Genomic DNA, 20,590 nt, shown 5'->3' with positions numbered 1-20,590 from the left:
TATGCACACAAACACACACACACACACCCCCCGCAGCACACGCAGCACTGGGGACACGCAGGGGACACACCAGGCACGTGCCGGGGGCGTGCAGGGGACATGTGGGGGACATGGGTCTCCCCAGAGCCACATCCCCAGCGATGAGAACATGGGGGGGGGGGGGTGTGTGTCCCCTGCACCCCTGCACCCCGTCCCCGTGTGAGTCACAGCATCCCCGTCACCCCCGATGGCCGCACCACACTGACACCCCCCCCCCCCCCCCAACCACCACCGTGCCGTGGGTCACGCCAAGCCCCCCCCGCGGTCAGCCGTGCCCCGCACACGCGTGGCGATGGCGATGGCGGCCCCGGGGGTTCCCGGTGCCCCGGTGCCCGCTGCGGCAGGCCCACGTGCCGCCCGGGCGCCCGCCCGCACATGGCTCTGCAGCACGGAGGCTGCTGGGGCTAAAAATGGAGCAGGGCTCACATGCCAGCGCCACGTGACGCCGCAGCCAGCTCCTGCCATGGAGAGGGCTCCCTGCACCCGAGGAGGAGGAGGAGGAGGAGGAGGAGGAGGACGGGAGCAGCCGCTCACAGGGCTTGGCAGAGACCCCACAACCGGGCCCAGTGCCCCGCAGCCCGCGGCCATTGGTGTGACCTGTGGGGTTTGGGCTGCCCCACATCCCCCCCCCCCCCCCGTGCCGCAGGATGTGTTTTGGGAAGGTCACGTATGGGGCCGTGGGAAAGGGAAGGGGGTTCCCCATCCTGCGTGCACATGGTGGGGGGGGGATGCTCTCCCATCAGGACTCCGGATTCTGTGGATGCAAACATCAATGTGTGAGAAATGGGGGGGTGGGGGGGTGTGCACAGGGGTCCTCACACCCCACCCTGGCTGCTCCCCATAGGAGGGGCTTCCTGGGGCACCCCACATGGTGAACACACTGAGATATCCCCCCCCCCCCGGAGTCCCTGCAGCCCTTCTGCAGCCTCATAGCACAGCATCACACTGATCTCGGGGTCCTGCACCCCCAAACCTTGCACACACCCCCCCCCGGGGTCCCTGCACCCCCAAACCCTGCATCTTGTAACCCTCACCAGGGTCCCTGCACCCTTCTGGGGTCCTTGCACCCCCAAACCCTGCACCTTGTAACCCTCACCAGGGTCCCTGCACCCTTCTGGGGTCCTTGCACCCCCAAACCCTGCACCCTGTAACCCCCCCCCGGGGTCCCTGCACCCCCAGACCCCCCTAGGCACCTTACACCCTCCCTGGATCCCTGTGTCCATGCACCTTCTTGGGGTACATTCACCCCCAAATCCTGCCCCTGCACTGATCTCTGCACCCCCAAATCCTGCACCCCCAAATCCTACATCCTCTAGGGTCTCTGCTCCCCACCCAGCCCAGGTCTGCCCCGTCCCATGGTGCTGGGATGCTGTGGGGTGCCCCAGTTGCTGCGGGGTGCCCCCACCCAGGCCTTGTTTACCTGCTGGTTTTCCCTTTCCGCAGGGAGGGGAAAGGCGAGTCCTGGCAGCACAGAGCTGCCGGCCTCAGCCAAGAGCCGTGGGACTGAGCCAGGGCTGATCCTGCCTCTTGGGCCATGGATCTGCTGCCCCACAGCAGGAAAACCCCCCAAAACCCCAAGGAGCACCCAGCACCCACAGCAGCACTGAGAGGCTCCAGCCCTCCCACCCGCTGCCATCACTGGGATCCCATGGGGAGGAAAGGCAGGTTCGGGGGGGGGGGGTGGGGGGCAGCAGCACCCCATAAGCAGGGTAAGACCCATGGCCTCTGGTTGTCCCCTACCTATAGCTGGGGAAACTGAGGCACGATGCAGCACGGGGACCCCGCGTTGCCCTCAACCCCATGGGGATGCTGCAGGAGGGTGTCCAAGCACCAGGGGAAGGGGAGTCCTGGGGGTGGTGGGGGTTGTACCCCATAGACCCCAGTGCCAAGCAGGCGGGGTGACGGGGGGTGAGAGGCAGGAACACCCCCTGCCTGGGGCCCTGACCCCCCTTTTTTTTCCTGGAAAAGGTACAACAAGGTAAACAAGCCGGGGTAAAAATAAATCCCTGCACAGGCGCTGGCGGGCGAACGCCGTGGCCGTCACGTGGCACCGCCGCACGGCACCACCGGGCACCGAGAGCCGTCCTCCGGCCACCCCCTTGTCCCCCCCCGGAGCAGAGGGGTGCAGTCCGGGGGTACCGCATGCACCGGGGCCGTGGGGGACCAGCGCTGGTGGTGGGCACTGCGGTGACACGTGTGTGCCACCCCGGTCACTCCAGGTTGCGCTCACCTGGTGCCTGAGCGTGGTGGCACGTGGTGACCTTGGAGCTGGTTGGCGTGGCCCGTTTGCACAACGGATGGGTTGGCTCCGGCAATGCCATGAAGGGGTGCATGGGGTGACCCCGGGGATGCAGCCGCAGAGTTTTGGGGGGGCTCCCCAGAAGGGCCATAGGGTTGCTGGGGGTCCAGTGCAGCGCCCACAGTCATTGTGGCTTCGGTGGCCCCTTTAGCTCCTGTCCTGCTGCTGGGGTGCCCCGGCTGCACCCAGCCTGGGGACCCTGCTCCCAGCACCCTCACACCAACCCGCTGTGCCCCACAGCGAGACCCCTCGGTGGAATCTCTCGGTGGAACCTCCCAGTGGAACCCCAAGGGGTTCATTTCATCCCTGCCAGCCCCACTCCCCTCCCGGAATCCCTGGGGAAGCCGGATAGCCCGGTCCAGCAGAGCATCCCCGTGCAGGACCGGCTGCGCTCCGTGCGCTGTGTGCTGTGTGTGGGGTTGTTTTCCTAAGCAGGATGAGCGGCTGAGTCACGGCTCATCGCTGTGGCTGGGAACGTGCCGGGAGGGAACGAGGCACCGGGAGAGGCTGTGGCATCTGCACGGTCAGGGCAGTCCTGGCATGGCTGCAGTGAACAGGGATGGGGAGTGAGGGTCCCCCCATATCCCCCTGTCCCTGTGCCAGCCTGGCACCACACATCCTGCTGGGAACCAGCTGGAGGTGCTGGCACAGTGCAACCAGCCGGTGACTCAGGGTGAGGGCACTTCAGGTGTCCCCATCAGCCTCTGAGCCAGGAGAAGCCCTGGTACCCAGTGAAGGTCCCTGGGGAGCCCCCAGCCGAGGAACAGCTCCGTGCACCCACCAGGGCTGGTGCCAGGGGCAACTCGGGATGCAGAGCGCTGGTGTCCAACCCCTGAGCACCCCACAGCTCCCAGCATGGCCAGGGCACCCACAGCCTCCCCTCCCGTGGGATTATCTCCGAGGATTTCCTGGCGCTGGCACATCTGTGGCTCTGCACCATCTCTGCCTGGCTGGGGGCCAGGGCAGCACCCGGCACGTGGCACCCAGGAGGGTGCTGGCACCCCCAAAACCCACCCTAACCTCGGGGCTATGAGCATCCATGGGGACCCTGGAGCCATAACCCAGATCCGCTCAGCAGCTCAGCCCTGGCACCACGGAGCTGGGCACTGCACAGCACCGCAGCCCCTGGAGCTGGGCCAGGCTGGGCCACGGCTGCCAAGCACGTGCCACACAGGGCACCCGCTGCTGCATTGCCCTGGTGGCCTCAGGGATGGGCTGGGCACAGGCAGGGGGTGCAGCAGGAGGCTGAGCTGGGCCATGGGGCAGGGGTCCTGAGATGCCAGTGCCACACTGTGCCTGCGTGTCCCCAGTGCAGGGAATGGTGCCGTGTGTGTGTGTGTGTGGGGGGGGGGGGTGACAGGGGTACCCGCGTGTCCCCCCAGCACAGGGAATGGTGCCACGCAGAGGATGACTGAGGTGTTCCCGGTGCGAGGACCATGATGTGCTGGAGGATACTGGTGTCCCCAGGGGATGCTGCTATGCGGGGGACCAGGGGTGCCCGTGCTGTGGCAGGGTGTCCCCAGTGCAGGGAACAGTGAGTGCTGTGCTGACTGATTTGTGTCCCTGTGCAGGCGTCAGTGCCATGCAAGTCCCCAGGGGTGCCAGTGCCATGCTTGGGTGTCCCCAGCGCACATACTGCACTGAGCAGTGTGACGGGGTACCCGGGTGTCCCCATGCAGGGGACACTGCCACACTGGGGTGTCCCTGCTGCAGGCTGACAGGGGCCGGTCCCGGTGCCTGCGGGTGGGATGCGGGATGCGGGATGCGGGATGCGGGATGCGGGATGCAGGGTGCGGGATGCGGGATGCAGGGTGCGGGATGTGGGATGCGGGATGTGGGATACGGGATGCGGGATGTGGGATACGGGATGCGGGATGTGGGATGCGGGATGTGGGATGCGGGATGCGGGATGTGGGATGCGGGGGGGGGGGGGGGGGGGGGGGGTGGCCCCGGGGGGCGGGGGTCCCGGTCGCTCCCGGTGTCCCCGGTGGCAGCGCGGGTCCGGGGCCGCCGGCGGAAAGTGTGTCACTGGGGCACGAGGCTCTCCCCGGGAATCACATGGGGGAGGCGGCGGCGCCGCGTGCGGCCCAGTGCGCAGCCGCGGCCGGTGCCGGGCGGGCGGCGGGGCGGGCGGCGGGCGCACAACAGCCCCGGCCGGGCGGAGGCGCGGCACGGCTCGGAGCGGCTCCCCTGCACCCGGCCCCTTCGGAGGCTCGGCGGAGCCGGGGTACCCCGATCCCGGCCACAGGATGGCCGCTCCCGAGGCCGGCAGCACAGGTCAGTGCCGCACCGGAGCCCCGGGACCGTGAGGGCACCGCAGTCGGGGCTCAGCGCAGCCGTGGGGGGGACGGGGGACGGACGACTGCGCGCTCAGAGTGCGATCCGGACACCGGGAGAGGATGAGGGTCCTGCGGACCCCACCGCGCACCGGGGCTGTGCATCCCGGCACGGGGCTGCTTCCTACCGGGCACCGGGCGGTCCCGCATCGCGGGGTCCCGCATTCTCGGGCAGAGTCCGAGAGGAGGGAAGGATGGGAGCTGTCACCGGGCATCCTGCACACTGCGGTGACCGGAACACCGGCACCGGGGTGATCCGAACACCGGCACCGCAGCGCTCCGCTTATGGCGGTGGGGGGGGGTGGGGGGGGGAACCGGGACCGGGGGAATCCCGACCGCGGAGATAGGACCGGGATCGGCGCATCGGGAGCGGCATCGGGCAGTTGCGGTGCGGGGCACCCGGGGACGAGCACCGGGAAGGGGCGGGGAAATAACGGGGGGGGGAACGGAGGCGGTGCCCCCCCCCCGGCACGTGTCCCCCTCCCCGCCGCTGCCACGTGCGGAGTTTGTTTTCCCCGCAGCCCCTCCCCTCCCTCCCGGCCATTGGTCATCTGTGTTAGTGACGTCATCGTGACCTCACACACGCCCCCACTTCCCCCCCCCCCGAAAAGGCGGGGACACCGCCTTCTGTTTATAACCAAGGGGGGGGGGATGTCTCTTTTAGGGGGGGTAGAAAGGTGGAGGGGGGGTACGATAAAAGGGAGGGGCTGCCTGGCGGGCCAATAGGAAGTGAGAGTGGGCGGGACAAAGCCTGAAGGGGGCGTGGCCTCGAGGGGGCCACGTGCGGCGCGAGCACGTGGCGCGGCGGCGTGAGGCCGCCTGAGCTTGAACGGGGGGGGGGGGGGGCCCTGGGGCGGTTGATTTGGGGGGGGGGGGTCCCGGTGTGATGGGCTCGGGAATGGCCCCAGTGTCCCGGTACAACCCCTCCGGGGATCCCCCCACCCCGAAGCGTCCTGAGGGGGGAGGTCCCGAGGCTTCGGGATGGGGGAATCCCCCCGTTATTTTGATGTCCCAGCAGCCCCAAGGCCACCGGGGACCCAATTCGGTGCCCCCCTTTGGAGGAGGATTGCTGGGGGGGGACACGCCGCTGTGGCGGTAGCATGGTGGCTGCAGCAGCAACTGTGTGTGACGGGAGACACATGGTCCTGGTGATCTCATGTGTACCCGATGTCACCCTCCACATGTCCCTGCTCTGAGCTATGTCCTGGTGTTGCTGCATGGGATTTGGAAGGGGGGGGTGCCTGTGTGTCTGTGACACAGGGATGGCTGTGAGCCCGCCATATTTATGGGGTATGTGTAGGTCTGTGACAAAGGGATGGCTGTGAGCCCCCCATCTTTATGGTGTGTGTGGGTCTGTGATAGGGGTGGCTGTGAGCCCCCCATCTTTATGGTGTGTGTGGGTCTGTGTCATAGGGATGGCTGTGAGCCCCCCATCTTTATGGTGTGTGTGGGTCTGTGATAGGGGTGGCTGTGAGCCCCCCATCTTTATGGTGTGTGTGGGTCTGTGATAGGGGTGGCTGTGAGCCCCCCATCTTTATGGTGTGTGTGGGTCTGTGTCATAGGGATGGCTGTGAGCCCCCCATCTTTATGGTGTGTGTGGGTCTGTAACATAGGGGTGGCTGTGATTCCCCCCATCTTTGCGGAGTTCCCCTCCTGCAGAGCCATTTTACTGCACCCCATAAGCGAGGGGGCTGTGCTGAGCTCCCCCCCCCCCCGTGCTGCCATATGTGTCTGGTGGGTGCAACTGTCGTGACATCCCGGTTACGCCTCCAGAGCATTCCCAGCCCATGTTCCTCCCATGGGTGCTCCCAGGGCTCCGTGCCCGTGTCCCCATCCGACACGTTCCCGGCTAACCCGGCTGTCCCCGTTCCACGTGGAGCCGGCGCCCGTGTGGCCGCCGCCGGGCGCGGTGCCTGACTCACGGTGCGTGGCACACGTGCGGCCGCGGATCCCCGTGGGTCCGGGATGCATCCGGGGCGCTTCCCCCTCCGCCCGCCCTGCCCAAGGGCTGCGAGCTCGGCTCCGGCTGAGCCCGGCGCAGCTCGGTGCATGGGTGGCTCCGCTCTGCAGGCGGTGTCATCAGCTACGTGGGCTCCAGCTGCGCTTCGCCCAACCGCACCAGCCCCGTCTCGCTCTGCAGCGACAGCTCCAACGGCAGCTCCCAATCCGGCTCCCAGCCCTTCCCCACCTACTTCCCCCCATCACCCACCGGATCCCTGCAGGATTCCCGTGCCTACGGCGGGGGCTCGTTGGGCACCCATGAGGATGGCTCCCCTTCCTCCTCCTCCTCCTCTTCCTCCTCCTCATCCTACGGCTCCTCGGTGAACTTCCCCGGGGTGCAGCCGCAGGTCCCTGTGGATGAACGGCGGCGCAGCTCGCCCAGCAAATCCGGCAGCACCGTCACCAGTGAGTGGGGCACGCCGGGGGATGGGGGGGGTACAGGGGTCCCCCAGGACCCTCCTCACCCCTGTCCCCCCCCCACCGCAGAGCTGAACGGGATGGTGCTGCTCTGCAAGGTCTGCGGGGACGTCGCCTCCGGCTTCCACTACGGCGTCCACGCCTGCGAGGGCTGCAAGGTACCGGGATGGGACCGGCGTGTTGGGGAGCCCCTGCGGTGTTCCAGGGGCCCTGGGTGACCCCCTCCCTGCCCCACAGGGCTTCTTTCGCCGCAGCATCCAGCAGAACATCCAGTACAAGAAGTGCCTCAAGAACGAGAACTGCTCCATCGTCCGCATCAACCGCAACCGCTGCCAGCAGTGCCGCTTCAAGAAGTGCCTGCTGGTTGGCATGTCCCGTGATGGTGAGCTCAGCACCCCCAAAACTCCCCCCAGAACCGGACACCCCCTGTTCAGTGCTGTACAACCCCTCTGGGGGTGGGACCCCCTATACCCAGGGCTGCATATCCCTTCCAGTGATGGGTCCCCCCATTTTCAGGGCTATGTGTCCCCTCCAGGACTGGGTACCCCCATGCTTGGGGCTCTATGTCCCCCTCTTGGGATGGGTCCTCCTGTTCTCAAGGCTCTGCATCCCCACCAAGCCAGTGCATGGGGACGCAGCCACATCCCCTGCATCCCCCAGACCTCTACCACACATTACTGGGGGGGGGTGGGGGGTGGCGTTGTTGGTGCACCCCACCTCCCCACTAACACCAGTGTGTGTCCCCCCCCCGCAGCGGTGCGCTTCGGGCGCATCCCCAAGCGGGAGAAGCAGCGGATGCTGGCGGAGATGCAGAGCGCCATGAGCAGCATGGGCAGCGTCCCACCGGCCATGCCCGCCCCGGCCGAGGGTCCAGCCCCGGCTGGGGGCCGCCCGCTGCCTCCGGGGCCCCCCCCACCGCTCGTCCCGCCCCCCCCCGCCGCCTGCTTCTCCCAGTTCCCGCAGCAGCTCACCCCCCCCCGCTCGCCCAGCCCCGGGGGGGCCACCGAGGACGTCATCGCCCAAGTGGCCAAGGCGCACAAGGAGATCTTCATCTACGCTCACGACAAGCTGGGACCCCCCCCCGCCTGCGACAGCAGCCTCCTGCGCTGGGACGCACCCCCCGCCTGGACCCCCGGCCCCCCCGAGCCCCGGCTCTGCCTCCCCTCGTACCCCGAGCCCCCGGCGCGGGGCTGCCCGTGGCCCCGCGGCACCAAGGACGTTCTGCCGGTGAGCGCGCGGGGGGGTCCCGTTGCCCCCCCATGGGTATCTCGAGCCGTTCACTGCAGAGGGCTGAGCCGTGCCGTCACCCGCAGGCCTGCCCCATGAACAGCCACCGGCCCGGCCGCAGCGGGCGCTCGGTGCAGGAGATCTGGGAGGATTTCTCCCTCAGCTTCACTCCCGCTGTCCGTGAGGTGGTTGAGTTTGCCAAGCACATTCCCGGCTTCCAGGCCCTGTCCCAGCACGACCAGGTCACCCTGCTCAAGGCTGGCACCTTCGAGGTACGTTCCCAGATCACCAAGGGTTTGGTGTGCTGTAGGGCCGGGCACGGTGCCCCGTGGCCCCCACACGACGTCCCATGGCACTGCATGCCCCGTGGGTCAGCATGGAATGATACGGCGTTTCATGGCACCCTATGGAGCAGCACAGTGCCGCTGCAGCATGGGCACTACGTCCCATGGCACTGTATAGTGCCCCACAGCATGGCACGGAGCCCCGTGGCACTGTATGGTAACCCACGGCCTTGCGTAATGCCTACGGACTGGCATGGAGCCCCATGGCACAGAGCCGCAGCACGGGGCATGGCACTATATTGTGGTCCATGGCATCACATGGTGTTCCATGGCATGCAGCTGTGGCACAGAGCATGTATGGTGGTCCATGTCATCACGTTGTGCTCCATGGCATGGAGCCATGGCACAGAGCATGGCATTGCATGGTGGTTCATGGCACGGAGCCATGGCACAGAGCATGGCATTGCATGGTGGTTCATGGCACGGAGCCATGGCACAGAGCATGGCATTGCATGGTGGTTCATGGCACGGAGCTGTGGCACAGAGCAGGGCAGTGTATAGTGCTCCGTGGCAGAGCATGGCATTGCATGGTGGTTCATGGCACGGAGCCATGGCACAGAGCATGGCATTGCATGGTGGTTCATGGCACGGAGCCGTGGCACAGAGCAGGGCAGCGTATGGTGTTCCATGGCATCACACGGTGCTCCATGGCCCAGAGCCGTTGGCAGAGCATGGTGCTGTACAGCGGTCCATAGCATCCCAATGGAGCCCGCAGCCTGGCGCGGTGCCGCTGACGCCGCGTGTGCCGCAGGTGCTGATGGTTCGCTTCGCCTCGCTGTTCGACGTGAAGGAGCAGACGGTGACGTTCATGAGCCGGACGAAGTACAGCCTGGAGGAGCTGTGGGGCATGGGCATGGGCGACCTGCTCAGCTCCATGTTCGAGTTCAGCGAGAAGCTCAGCGCCCTCGACCTCACCGACGAGGAGCTGGGGCTCTTCACCGCCGTCGTCCTGGTCTCGGCAGGTTAGGACTTGCGGCGATGTGGGGGGCGGTGGGAGATTGGGGGGGGATGCATGTGTGTGTATGTGCAGCACCATCCACACACGGCCCCCTCCCCGCTGCCGCAGACCGCTCGGGGATGGAGGACACGGCGTCGGTGGAGCAGCTCCAGGAGACCCTGATCCGTGCCCTGCGCGCCCTGGTGCTGAAGACGCACCCGGCCGAGACGTCCCGGTTCACCAAACTGCTGCTGAAGCTGCCGGACCTGCGCACCCTCAACAACCTCCACTCCGAGAAGCTGCTCTCCTTCCGCATCGATGCCCAGTAGGGCCCCCATGGACCCCCCTCCTACCCCAAGCACCCACCACCCTGTACATAGCACCGTGGGTTTGGGGTGGGGCAGCACCAACCCCATGGCACCCACCGGACTCCCAAAGGGTGGGCACTGGGATGCCAGGACCCCCCTGTTCCCCATAACTGTGGGCATCAGCCCCACAGCAACGCTGGCAGCGCCGGGGGGCTGGGTTTCCCCATCCTGGTCCCCCCACTCCGGCAGGCAGCGGTGGGAAGCAGAGGCCGGATCCAACCAAGCTCTATGGGTGGGTTTGGTTGGGTTTGGTTTGGTTTCTTTTTTGTTTTCATCATATATTTATTACATAAATATATAGTAAAATAGACCAGCAACAATTACCATAAAAATATCTTTCTTTAAAATCCTGACCAAAACACAAAAGGGTTTAAAATCGCACGTCACAGACTGTGATTGTCACGGAGCTCAGCGTGTGTGTCCCCCCCCCTCACCCCCCACCCCCCCCCCCAACACCCCAACACCCCCTCCCAACCCTCCCCATCCCGCGCCCTACATTCAGCGACGCCGGCCGCGGCCCCCCGCCGCCACCATGCATAGTAGGGGGACCCCGCGCCGGGCCATGCCGCGCCGGGTGGGCTCGACACGGCCTCAAGCAGGGGCAGCTCCGGGAGCCATGAGGTATGTGCTTGGGGGGGGACGGGGGGGAACGGGGGACACGACGACAACAACAAGGGGGATGACCCGGGGGAGGTGGTGGGATGGGGGGCACCGGTCCTACCCCCCCCCCCCTCCCCACCCCAGGCGATGCTGGACGTGCGATGGCGACGCGAGACGGGGACGGGAGGTTGCGGCCCGGGGCGAGTGCGAGGGAGAGCGGGGGGGTGCTGGCCAGGATGAGCCCCCCCAGGGCATCGTGCTGCTGCCCCGGGGGGACCCCAACACCCGCTGCAAGTGGGGGGGGGGGCACGGCTGCTGCTTCAGACACATCCCACAACAGCTCTGGCTTGGCGGTGAGCGCGGCAGCGCACAGCATCACACACACTGTGCACGGGAATACACGGGCATCGCATGGCACCGGCACCGCGTGGCCACTGCGCCGGCGCTACACCAACATGCACCGGCCCTGTATGGTCACTACACCAGCACTGCATGGACACTGCCAACAGCATGCACGGGCACTGCACCGGCACCGGATGGCCACTGCACCAGCACTACATGGACACTGCGTCGCCACTGCCGCCGGCGTGGCTCGGCCAACCGCACCGGCACCACATGGCACAGCAAGGGCATCGCACGAGCATCGCTCCAGCACGCACAGCCCTCGCGCCGCCACCGCACACGTGGGCACTGCCCCGGTGCCGTGCCGCAGCCCGAAGGCACGTGTTAACGCCGGTGCCGCACACGGAGCAGCGCTGAGCGTGACCACGGGCACCGGTGCTGCCGGGAGGGGGGTGAACCCCTAAACCCTGTGCACACACACACACCCCCCCCCCCAAGCACAGGCATTAGTGTCCACCAGCACCGGTTCCTATTGCACAACCCGGTGCCGGTGCTGCCGGGACCCCCGTGCCGGGCACCGGGCTGGCTCTTTAAGACATGTTGCACTAAGTGCAAAGCCAACGCTGATGCTGCAGGGGGACGGAGGGGGGGGTGTGTGCCGGGACCCCCCCCCCCCAACCATGAGGGCACCCATGGGTGCTGCAGCCCTGCCATGCCACACAGCCCCACTGCACCCCCCTGGCCTGGCTGCAGTGGGGGGGGTTGGGGTGTCTCTGGTGGGGTCCCCCAGACAAAACCCCCTATGCCAAGGTAAGGGGTGGGGGGGGAGCGGAGGGGCCCCCACGTGTCTCATGGTGGGATTTTTCTGCTTTTAAACGACCCGTAAAAAGATTTTTTTTTGTTTTTAATTACAAAAATTATATATTTTATAGATATTTATATATATATATATATATTAGCTTAGGTGGGCCCCGGCAGGCCGCCTGCCTCGCCGGCCGCCCCCCCCGCGCCCCCCCTCAGCCTCCGCCTGAGGTAAGAAAAGATTCACAAACCTAAATTTGGGGATGGGGGGGGGGGGGAGGGAAGGTGATAAAACCATTCCCGGGTGCCCCCGCTGCAGCCCCCCCCCCAGACCCACCCCCCCCTGCACCGCAGCCTGGTGCCCCCCCCCCCTTCCCCCGGGAGCAGAGGAGGGGTGTGATTTAGGGGTTGCAACCCCCGCCCCCCCAAGTGCTGCTGCCGGGGGGCTGGGGCAGTAGTGCAGTGGGGGCCATGTGGGGGCCCGGGGGGGGGGGCACCCCCCAATCCCCGCTGGTGCCTCTGGGGCCATTGCAACTCCTGACGGACACGACAAATAAACCCACGAGGACGAGGTGGGGGGGGGGAAACAACAACAAAAAGAAGGACAACGGAAAAGTTGGGGGGGTGATGGGGAGGGAGGGGGCGGCCGCAGCGGGTCCGTGCCCCCCCCCATCCCCTCCTCCCCACGGTGTCCCGCAGCGCCCACCGTCTGCGGCGCTTGGCACAAAATCAGCTCCTCTCAGCCCAAAATAGACAGAGAAAACCAAAGCCCCGAATCTGGCCCCAAATTCTGGGGGGGGTGGGAAATGGGGTGCAGGGCATGGGGGGGGGGGGCGCTGGTCCCCCAGCCCTCCACACACACACCCCACACCCCCCCCAGCTTCCCCATGGGCTGGGGTCCCCCTCGCCACCACTGTGTCCCCCAATAACCCTCACTTTGCTATAAAGGGGGGGTCCTAGCCCCCCCCCCCCCTCCAACCCTGGCCCCCACGCTGCTCCCTGGCCCAAAGTGCATGGGGCCGGGGCAGCCTCTCCCTGTGCAGCCCAGAGCCCCCTCCTCTCCTCTCCTCTGCTCTTCCTCCTCCTCCTCCTCCTCCTCTCTCCTTCCAAAGTGCAGTTAGTTTAATATTTTAGCCTCTCAGGGAGGGAAATAAATGCTTAAAAAATAATAATCTAAGAAGAGAAGGACAATAAAGGAAACGCTCGACATCGGGGCCCTTCCCTGTGCAAACAAACAAAATTCATCAAGTCCTGGGGCGCTGGGGGGGGGCTGTGGAGGGGGGCAGCCACGGGGGGGCACAGCAGGACCCCCCCCTCCTTTGGGCGCAGCGATCCCCCATTAAGAGAAATCGGGGGGGGGGTGTTTGGGGGGTGTGATGTGGGGCAGAGCAGGGAGGGGGCCAGTTGGGGGGGGTGTGTGTGTGTGTGTGTGTGTGTTTGGGGGGGGGGTGGCAGCCCTACACCTCCTGGTCCTCGAAGACCTCGAGGAAGAGTGGGGGGAAGAGCTCGGTGGGGCACTCCACCTTCATGTGCAGGAAGCGGCTGGCGTGGCAGGCGCCGATCATCCGCAGATCCGTCACCTTCATCAGCAGCTTGGGCCAGAAGTGGGGAATGTTGTGTTTGCGGTAGTTGATGTAGTGCTCGAAGGCCAGCAGGTACGTCTCCTGGCACTTCTCGATCTTCTCCACGCAGATCAGCCCCGTCCGGTCTGCGGCAACAAGTGGAACGTGGTGGCCGAGGGGTGCCAGGATCCGTGTCCCAAATTCCTCCCTTCCCCTTCTCAGAGCGTTCCCAGTGTGCTCACACCATGCGCTTCGTGCTCTTGGGGAATAGGGTGCTTGCCCCCTGTACCCCTCCCAACCCAGGGTTGCAGCACTGGGGAGTGGGATGCTCACTCCGTACTCCTGGGGCACTAGGAACTGGGGTGCTCGCCCCTTGCTGCAGCACCAAGAACTGGGGTGCCCACCCCTTGCACCCCAACTCCTAGAGTAGTGAGCATTCCAGTGCCCACAACACCAAGGTGTCCAAGCCCATGCACCCCAATGTGCCCACCCCCTATCCCCCCAAACCAGTGGGGACCAGTTCTCTCAAGGTGCCCACCCAATGCACCCTAAAGGTGCTGAGAGCCCTGGGCATTGAGATGCCCATCCAATGCACCCTGAAGGTGCTGGGGGCTTTGGGCATTTGGATGCCCACTCTGAAGGTGCTGGGGGCTCTGGACACAGGGATGCCCACCCAATGCACCCTGAAGGTGCTGAGGCTCTGGGCATTGCGATGCCCATCCAATGCACTCTGAAGGTGCTGGGGGCTCTGGGCACTGGGATGCCCACCCAATGCACCCTGAAGGTGCTGAGGTCTTTGGGCATTTGGATGCCCACCCTTAAGGTGCTGGGGGCTCTGGACACTGGGATGCCCACCCCATGCACCCTGAAGGTGCTGGGGCTCTGGGCACAGGGATGCCCACCCAATGCACCCTGAAGGTGCTGAGGTCTTTGGGCATTTGGATGCCCACCCTTAAGGTGCTGGGGGCTCTGGACACTGGGATGCCCACCCAATGCACCCTGAAGGTGCTGGGGCTCTGGGCATTGGGATGCCCACCCAGTGCACCCTGAAGGTGCTGGGGGCTCTGGGCACTGGGATGCCCACCCAATGCACCCTGAAGGTGCTGAGGTCTTTGGGCATTTGGATGCCCACCCTTAAGGTGCTGGGGGCTCTGGACACTGGGATGCCCACCCCATGCACCCTGAAGGTGCTGGGGCTCTGGGCACAGGGATGCCCACCCAATGCACCCTGAAGGTGCTGAGGGCTTTGGGCATTTGGATGTCCACTCTGAAGGTGATGGGGGCTCTAGGCATTGGGATGCCCATCCAATGCACCCTGAAGGTGCTGAGGCTCTGGGCACTGGGATGCCCACCCAATGCACCCTGAAGGTGCTGAGGGCTCTAGGCACTGGGATGCCCACCCAATGCACCCTGAAGGTGCTGGGGGCTCTGGGCATTGCGATGCCCACTCCATTCCCCTCCCCAGCATCCCCGTGCACAGCCAGCGCTTGCCGCTACCTGAGGACATGAGCAGCACGGCCTGGAGCAGAGCCACCTCGGTGTCATCCAGGTTGAAGGCAGAGAGGGACTTGCCCAGGTCGAAGATGGCATCGGAGACGACGCCGAGGCCGCCGTTCTTGAGCTGCTCGCGCTTGACGGCCATCTCCCCGCTGAGCGTCAGCGTCTCGCTCTCGGGGTCGTAGCGCACGGCCGCCCGCAGAGACATGATCTCCATGCAGCAGCCCTTCAGCAGGATGATCTGGTCTTCGCAAGGCAGCTGCGCGTTGGGGATGGTGTCAGTGGTGGTGGTTGGGGGGTGACTTGGGGTACCCCATATCCCACACACCCCCCCCCCCGTTACCTCTGAAAACATGGGCAGTTTTTTGGCAAAGTCGACCACGCGGGTGATGGCCGGGGTGATGATTTTTGTAAACTCGCTGAACGCCTCCAGGTCGACTTTGTCCCCGTCAGGCATTGAGGCCATGGGCGACTGGCCGATGTCCTCGGGCTGCGGGGACACACGGCGTTAGGGGGTCCCCAACAAATCCCAGCACCCCTATGGCAGCAGGGGGAAACCGAGGCAGGGCTGGGAGCGGGGCAGCAGCCAGGAGAGGGAGCTGTGTGCCAGCACCACTGCAGGGCCAGGGCCACCCCGCAGGGCACAGCTGTCCCCTTCGGTCACCGCTAACCCCTTAACCCGTCCGGGGGTGACAAGCTCAAGGACATCGAGCGACGTCCCAATTGCTCCCGAGCGTGCGGGGGGTGCTCAGGTCCCAAAGGGGTGCTGGTGTGGGGGGATCCCCCCCTCCATCCATATCCTCACCAGGAATTTCCGCTTCTGCTTCCAGTGGCTGCCCTGGGCGTTGGTGCTGCGGTGGGCCTCGGTCACCACGTGGATGAGCTCCCACTCCTCCGCGCTGGGGTTGGGGCGATGCTGCAGCGACTTGATCATCTCCTCCTTCCGCCGCCGCTCGCGGTTCTCCTCGATCAGCTTCCGCTTCGCTACCCGCTTTGAATCATCCAGCACCACTGCGGGGGGCACCCCCATGCATCACTCAGCACCCCCCAATGCATCCCACCCCCACAGCCTGCACCCCAAGCGCTGCTCCAGGCACCCCAACCCAGTGGGTGTGCTATTGGGAGACCCCGCTTGCAGCACTGTGCGCAGTTCCGGTGTCCTCCTCAGCGTAAGGAGGACATGGAGCTGTTGGAGCAAGGCCAGAGGAGGCCACGAGGATGAGCAGGGGCTGGAGCAGCTCCCGTATGGAGCCAGGCTGAGAACATTGGGGCTGTTCAGCCTGGGGAAGAGAAGCTGCGTGGAGACCTCAGAGCAGCTTCCAGTGTCTGAAGGGGGCTATAGGGATGCTGGGGAGGGGCTCATCATGGACTGGAGCAATAGGACAAGGGGTGATGGGTTCAAACTGAAACAGGGCAAGTTCAGGCTGGAGATAAGGAGGAAGTTCTTTACTGTGAGGGTGCTGAGGCGCTGGCACAGGGTGCCCAGAGCAGCTGTGGCTGCCCCATCCCTGGCAGTGTTCAAGGCACAGGGGCTTGGAGCAAGCTGCTCTATGGAAGGGGTCCCTGCTCGTGGCAGGGGCTGGAGCTGGATGATCTTCACGTGCTTCCCAACCCAAACCATTGTGGGATTCCTTGCGTGTGTCCCCCCAACCCCCGTGCCCTTCACACTCACAGTCCATGGCCATGCCCACGGAGATGCACTTCTTGAAGCGGCAGAGCTGGCACTGGTTGCGGGTGATCTTGTCGATGACGCAGCACCCATCATACTTGCAGGAGTACGTGGGGTGCAGGTTCTTCTGGATGGTCCGACGGAAAAAGCCCTGGGGACAACAGGGGACACACACACACACACACAATGCAGTGACCCCCAATGAGCCCCCCTTACCTCCTGCCCCCCCCCAGCCCACCCTGCAGCCCCCTCACCTTGCAGCCCTCGCAGGTGATGCAGCGGTAGTGGTAGCCGGTGGCTTTGTCCCCGCACACCACGCACTGTTCATCTTTGTCCAGGTAACTAGGGATGTACCCTGGGGGGGGGGCACAGCGTGTCAGGGACCCCCCCACCCCCTGCCTCAGAGTCCCCCCCTATGGCAGCAGCTGCCGCCAGCATGGGAAGGGTTAAGAGCTGAGGGTCTGGGGGGGCTGCTCAAGCCCCCCGCAGCAAGAAAGCTCCCATTATCCGGCTGGGGAGGCAGCTGCAGGGGGGGGTGTCCCTGTCCCCCCCTGGCACACAATGGCCCACTGTCCCCTGGCAGCACAGAGACAAGCCCCCCCCCCCCATCAGCATCCTTATGGGGAAACTGAGGCACGGGGCACCCATGATGTTTGGGGGGGTCCCAGCACCCACAAACAATGGGTGCACCCCAGCATCTCCACAACCCCCCCCCGGGATGGAGCAAACTGAGCTGTGGGAGCCCCTAGAGGGCACCCTGTGGGTGCTGGATGTGGGATACCCCGTGCCCCCCCCTCCCTTCCAGGAGCAGGGATGGGTGCGGGAGGGATGGGCCAGGAGCCGGATGCCCGGGTCCCTTTGGGGCCTCTCGTCCTCCCAGCGGGATCCCGCCGGCGCCGGCCGCTCCCCACTGGGGAATGGGGCAGGGCTGGGGGGCAGCGCCCGGCCAGGGCCCCCTTATCTCCCACCCCAGGGTGCTGCCAGCACCGATAGCACCGCCCCGGCTCGACCCACAACCACGGAGGGGGAAAAGGGCACCCTATGGGTGCTTGGGGTCCCAGCGGGCACATGGGGTGTGGGGGGGCATGGCGAAGAAAAGTGGGGTGCCCATTGCAATGTGGGGTCCCTGGTAAGGACACTGGGGGCCCACCAGGAACATGGGGTGCTCAGGGTCTGCAGCATGGGCATGGGGATGGTGGGTGGGATGCAGGCAAAACCTGCAGTGCCTGCGGAACCCGGCAAGGATGGGGGGCACCCGGGGGGGGAGAAGGGGAGTTGGGGGCCCTTTGGGGGTGCCGGGGGGTGTCCCCTACCTGACATGCTGCTCTTCACCAAACATTGGCTGCTCTTTCTTTTGCGCTTGCCATCCAGCCACCTGCAGGAGGGGGCCAGGCTGGGACCGTGCCCCAGTGGCCCCCCAACAGGCCCCCCCCTATTTGCAGCCAGAGCCCCATCGCCGGGGGTCCCGGCAGTGGCAATGGGGTGCCAGGGGGTGCGGGGGGGGCTGGGGACCCCTAACCTGGGGCGTGACAGGGGGAGGGGAGGGGGGGAAGGAGGAAGAGGGGGAAAGGGAAAAGGTGGGGGAGGGGCGGGGTGGGGGAGGGGCTCATTTACAGTCAAAGACAAAATGTCCTTTTGGCTCAGCGGGGAAGTGACGTCAGAGGGGCTCAGCCAATGGCGGGCCGCGGGGGTCCGCGCCTCGCCCGCACGGCAGCAGCCCATTGGCTGAGTGGCCCGGCACTGCTTGAAATGGGGGGGGGGGCGCCCCGATGCCCTGGGGATGGGCACCTGCGGGTGTTGAATGGGGAGGGGGGGGGGTGGGGGTGATCCCGCACCCAGGGGCGCAGAGCTGGGGGGGGAGGGGGGTGAGGGTCTCCCCTGCTCCAGCCCAAGGTGACCCCGGGCCTGGCTCCCCCCGGGGCACGTGAGAGCTGCGGCCCTCCCAAAATAGCCCCAGGACAGGGGGGCCGAGGGGCCCCGGGGGGGGAGCAGGGGGCCGGGAGGGGGGGAGGGGGGGGGGGAAGTGTGACACCAGGGACACGGGGACCCTTGGGGACACCCAGGGCAAAGAGGGGCAGGGGGACACTGGGGCTATGGGGACACATGGGGGTACCGAGGGCATGGGAATGCCTGGGGACATAGGGGGCACGGCCACGCAGGGGTGCACAGGGACCTACTGGGCACAGGGGAAACACCAGGCCTGGTGATGTATAGGGCACGGGGACACATGGGTCACACTGGGCACAGTGACACAGACGGCATGGGGACACATGGGGCACACCGGGCCTGATGATGTATAGGGCAAGGGGACACATGGGTCACACCGGGCACAGTGACACAGACGGCATGGGGACACATGGGGCACACCGGGCATAGTGACACAGAGGGCATGGGGACACATGGCACACACCGGGCCTGATGATGTATAGGGCAAGGGGACACATGGGTCACACCGGGCACAGTGACACAGACGGCATGGGGACACATGGGGCACACCAGGCATAGTGACACAGAGGGCAAGGGGACACATGGGGCACACCAGGCCTGGTGATATATAGGGCACAGGGACACATGGGGCACACCGGGCCTGATGATGCATAGGGCAAGGGGACACATGGGTCACACCGGGCATAGTGACACAGGGGGCATGGGGACACATGGGGCACACCAGGCCTGGTGATGTATAGGGCACAGGGACACATGGGGCACACCGGGCCTGGTGATGTGTAGGGCACAGGCACACATGGGTCACACCGGGCATAGTGACACAGAGGGCAAGGGGACACATGGGTCACACCGGGCATAGTGACACAGAGGGCAAGGGGACACATGGGGCACACCAGGCATAGTGACACAGAGGGCATGGGGACACATGGGGCACACCGTGCCTGATGATGTATAGGGCAAGGGGACACATGGGTCACACCGGGCATAGTGACACAGAGGGCATGGGGACACATGGGGCACACCGGGCATAGTGACACAGAGGGCAAGGGGACACATGGGTCACACTGGGCATAGTGACACAGGGGGCATGGGGACACATGGGTCACACCGGGCATAGTGACACAGAGGGCATGGGGACACATGGGGCACACCGGCCATAGTGACACATGGGGACACATGGGGCACACCAGGCCTGGTGATGTATAGGGCAAGGGGACACATGGGTCACAGCGGGCATAGTGACACAGAGGGCAAGGGGACACATGGGGCACACCGGGCATAGTGACACAGAGGGCAAGGGGACACATGGGGCACACCGGGCCTGATGATGTATAGGGCACAGGCACACATAGGTCACACTGGGCATAGTGACACAGGGGGCATGGGGACACATGGGGCTCACCGGGCATAGTGACACAAAGGGCAAGGGGACACATGGGGCACACCGGGCATAGTGACACAGAGGGCAAGGGGACACATGGGGCACACTAGGCCTGGTGATGTATAGGGCACAGGGACACATGGGGCACACCGGGCATAGTGACACAGGGGGCATGGGGACACATGGGGCACACCAGGCCTGGTGATGTATAGGGCAAGGGGACACATGGGTCATACTGGGCATAGTGACACAGGGGGCACGGGGACACATGGGGCACACCGTACCCGGTGACACACAGGGCACAGGGATGTACCAGGCATGGGCACACTTGGGAACACACAAGGATGCACGGGGCACGGGGCCATGTGTGTTGCGGCGACACCGGGGGCTCACCGGGTGTCCTCTGGCTCCGACAGCGGGTCCAGGGTGCTGGGCTTCTGTTCCATTCACCGCAATTCCATCAAGGAGCGCTCAGCACCGACCGAGTGGGCTCTGCCACCGGTGCCACGCACGGAGGGGGGGGGGGGGGGGGGGGGCGGCCACGGCGCAGGGGGGGGGCTACGATGCGCTCCCCATAGCGCCCGCCTCAGTGCTCAGCTCCGTGCAGCATCCCGGGCCCGACCCTGTGGGACAGACAAGGGCTGAGCCAGGACCCCAACAACCCCCCCCCCCAACCGTGTCCCTATGGGGGGTGTCCACCGGGAGCTCACCCCATGGTGTGGGGCTGGGCGAGAGCATGAGGGATGTGCAAGAACACGTGGTGGTGGGAGGAAAGGGCCTGAGGGGTGTGTGCAACGGCAGCGGGGCTGGGGTGAGCGTGCAC

The 20,590-nt window shown here is 65.7% G+C and overlaps 2 protein-coding genes and 1 long non-coding RNA gene across 3 annotated transcripts; 1 reads left to right on the top strand and 2 right to left on the bottom strand.

The window, feature by feature from the left end:
- Positions 1–4,453: 4,453 nt before the first annotated feature.
- Positions 4,454–10,300, top strand: NR1D1 (nuclear receptor subfamily 1 group D member 1). Its single transcript, XM_062636071.1, has 8 exons — positions 4,454–4,615; positions 6,745–7,080; positions 7,162–7,250; positions 7,330–7,474; positions 7,847–8,319; positions 8,406–8,591; positions 9,415–9,625; positions 9,730–10,300. Exons 1-8 carry the CDS (start codon positions 4,588–4,590, stop codon positions 9,927–9,929), a joined length of 1,668 nt encoding a protein of 555 aa, XP_062492055.1. The 5' UTR covers positions 4,454–4,587; the 3' UTR covers positions 9,930–10,300.
- LOC134172723 (uncharacterized) lies at positions 10,289–10,613 on the bottom strand. The gene is made up of 2 exons (XR_009967983.1): positions 10,431–10,613; positions 10,289–10,397 (listed from the first exon to the last, which is right to left on the bottom strand). It is a non-coding gene; the product is annotated as an uncharacterized LOC134172723 (long non-coding RNA).
- Positions 10,614–13,124: 2,511 nt separating this feature from the next.
- On the bottom strand, positions 13,125–20,305 carry THRA (thyroid hormone receptor alpha). The gene is made up of 8 exons (XM_062636073.1): positions 20,161–20,305; positions 17,753–17,814; positions 16,694–16,794; positions 16,443–16,590; positions 15,576–15,781; positions 15,114–15,260; positions 14,771–15,029; positions 13,125–13,419 (listed from the first exon to the last, which is right to left on the bottom strand). The coding sequence occupies exons 1-8, from the start codon at positions 20,211–20,213 to the stop codon at positions 13,169–13,171; spliced, it is 1,227 nt and encodes a 408-aa protein (XP_062492057.1). The 5' UTR covers positions 20,214–20,305; the 3' UTR covers positions 13,125–13,168.
- Positions 20,306–20,590: the final 285 nt, after the last annotated feature.

The sequence above is a fragment of the Pezoporus occidentalis genome, unplaced genomic scaffold (genome assembly GCF_034315485.1).
Source record: "Pezoporus occidentalis ecotype Australia unplaced genomic scaffold, CSIRO_AGI_Poc_V1 ctg469, whole genome shotgun sequence".
Classification (NCBI taxonomy): domain Eukaryota; kingdom Metazoa; phylum Chordata; class Aves; order Psittaciformes; family Psittacidae; genus Pezoporus; species Pezoporus occidentalis.
Note: the sequence above shows the minus strand (reverse complement) of the source record. Positions and strands in the feature narration are given on the sequence as shown.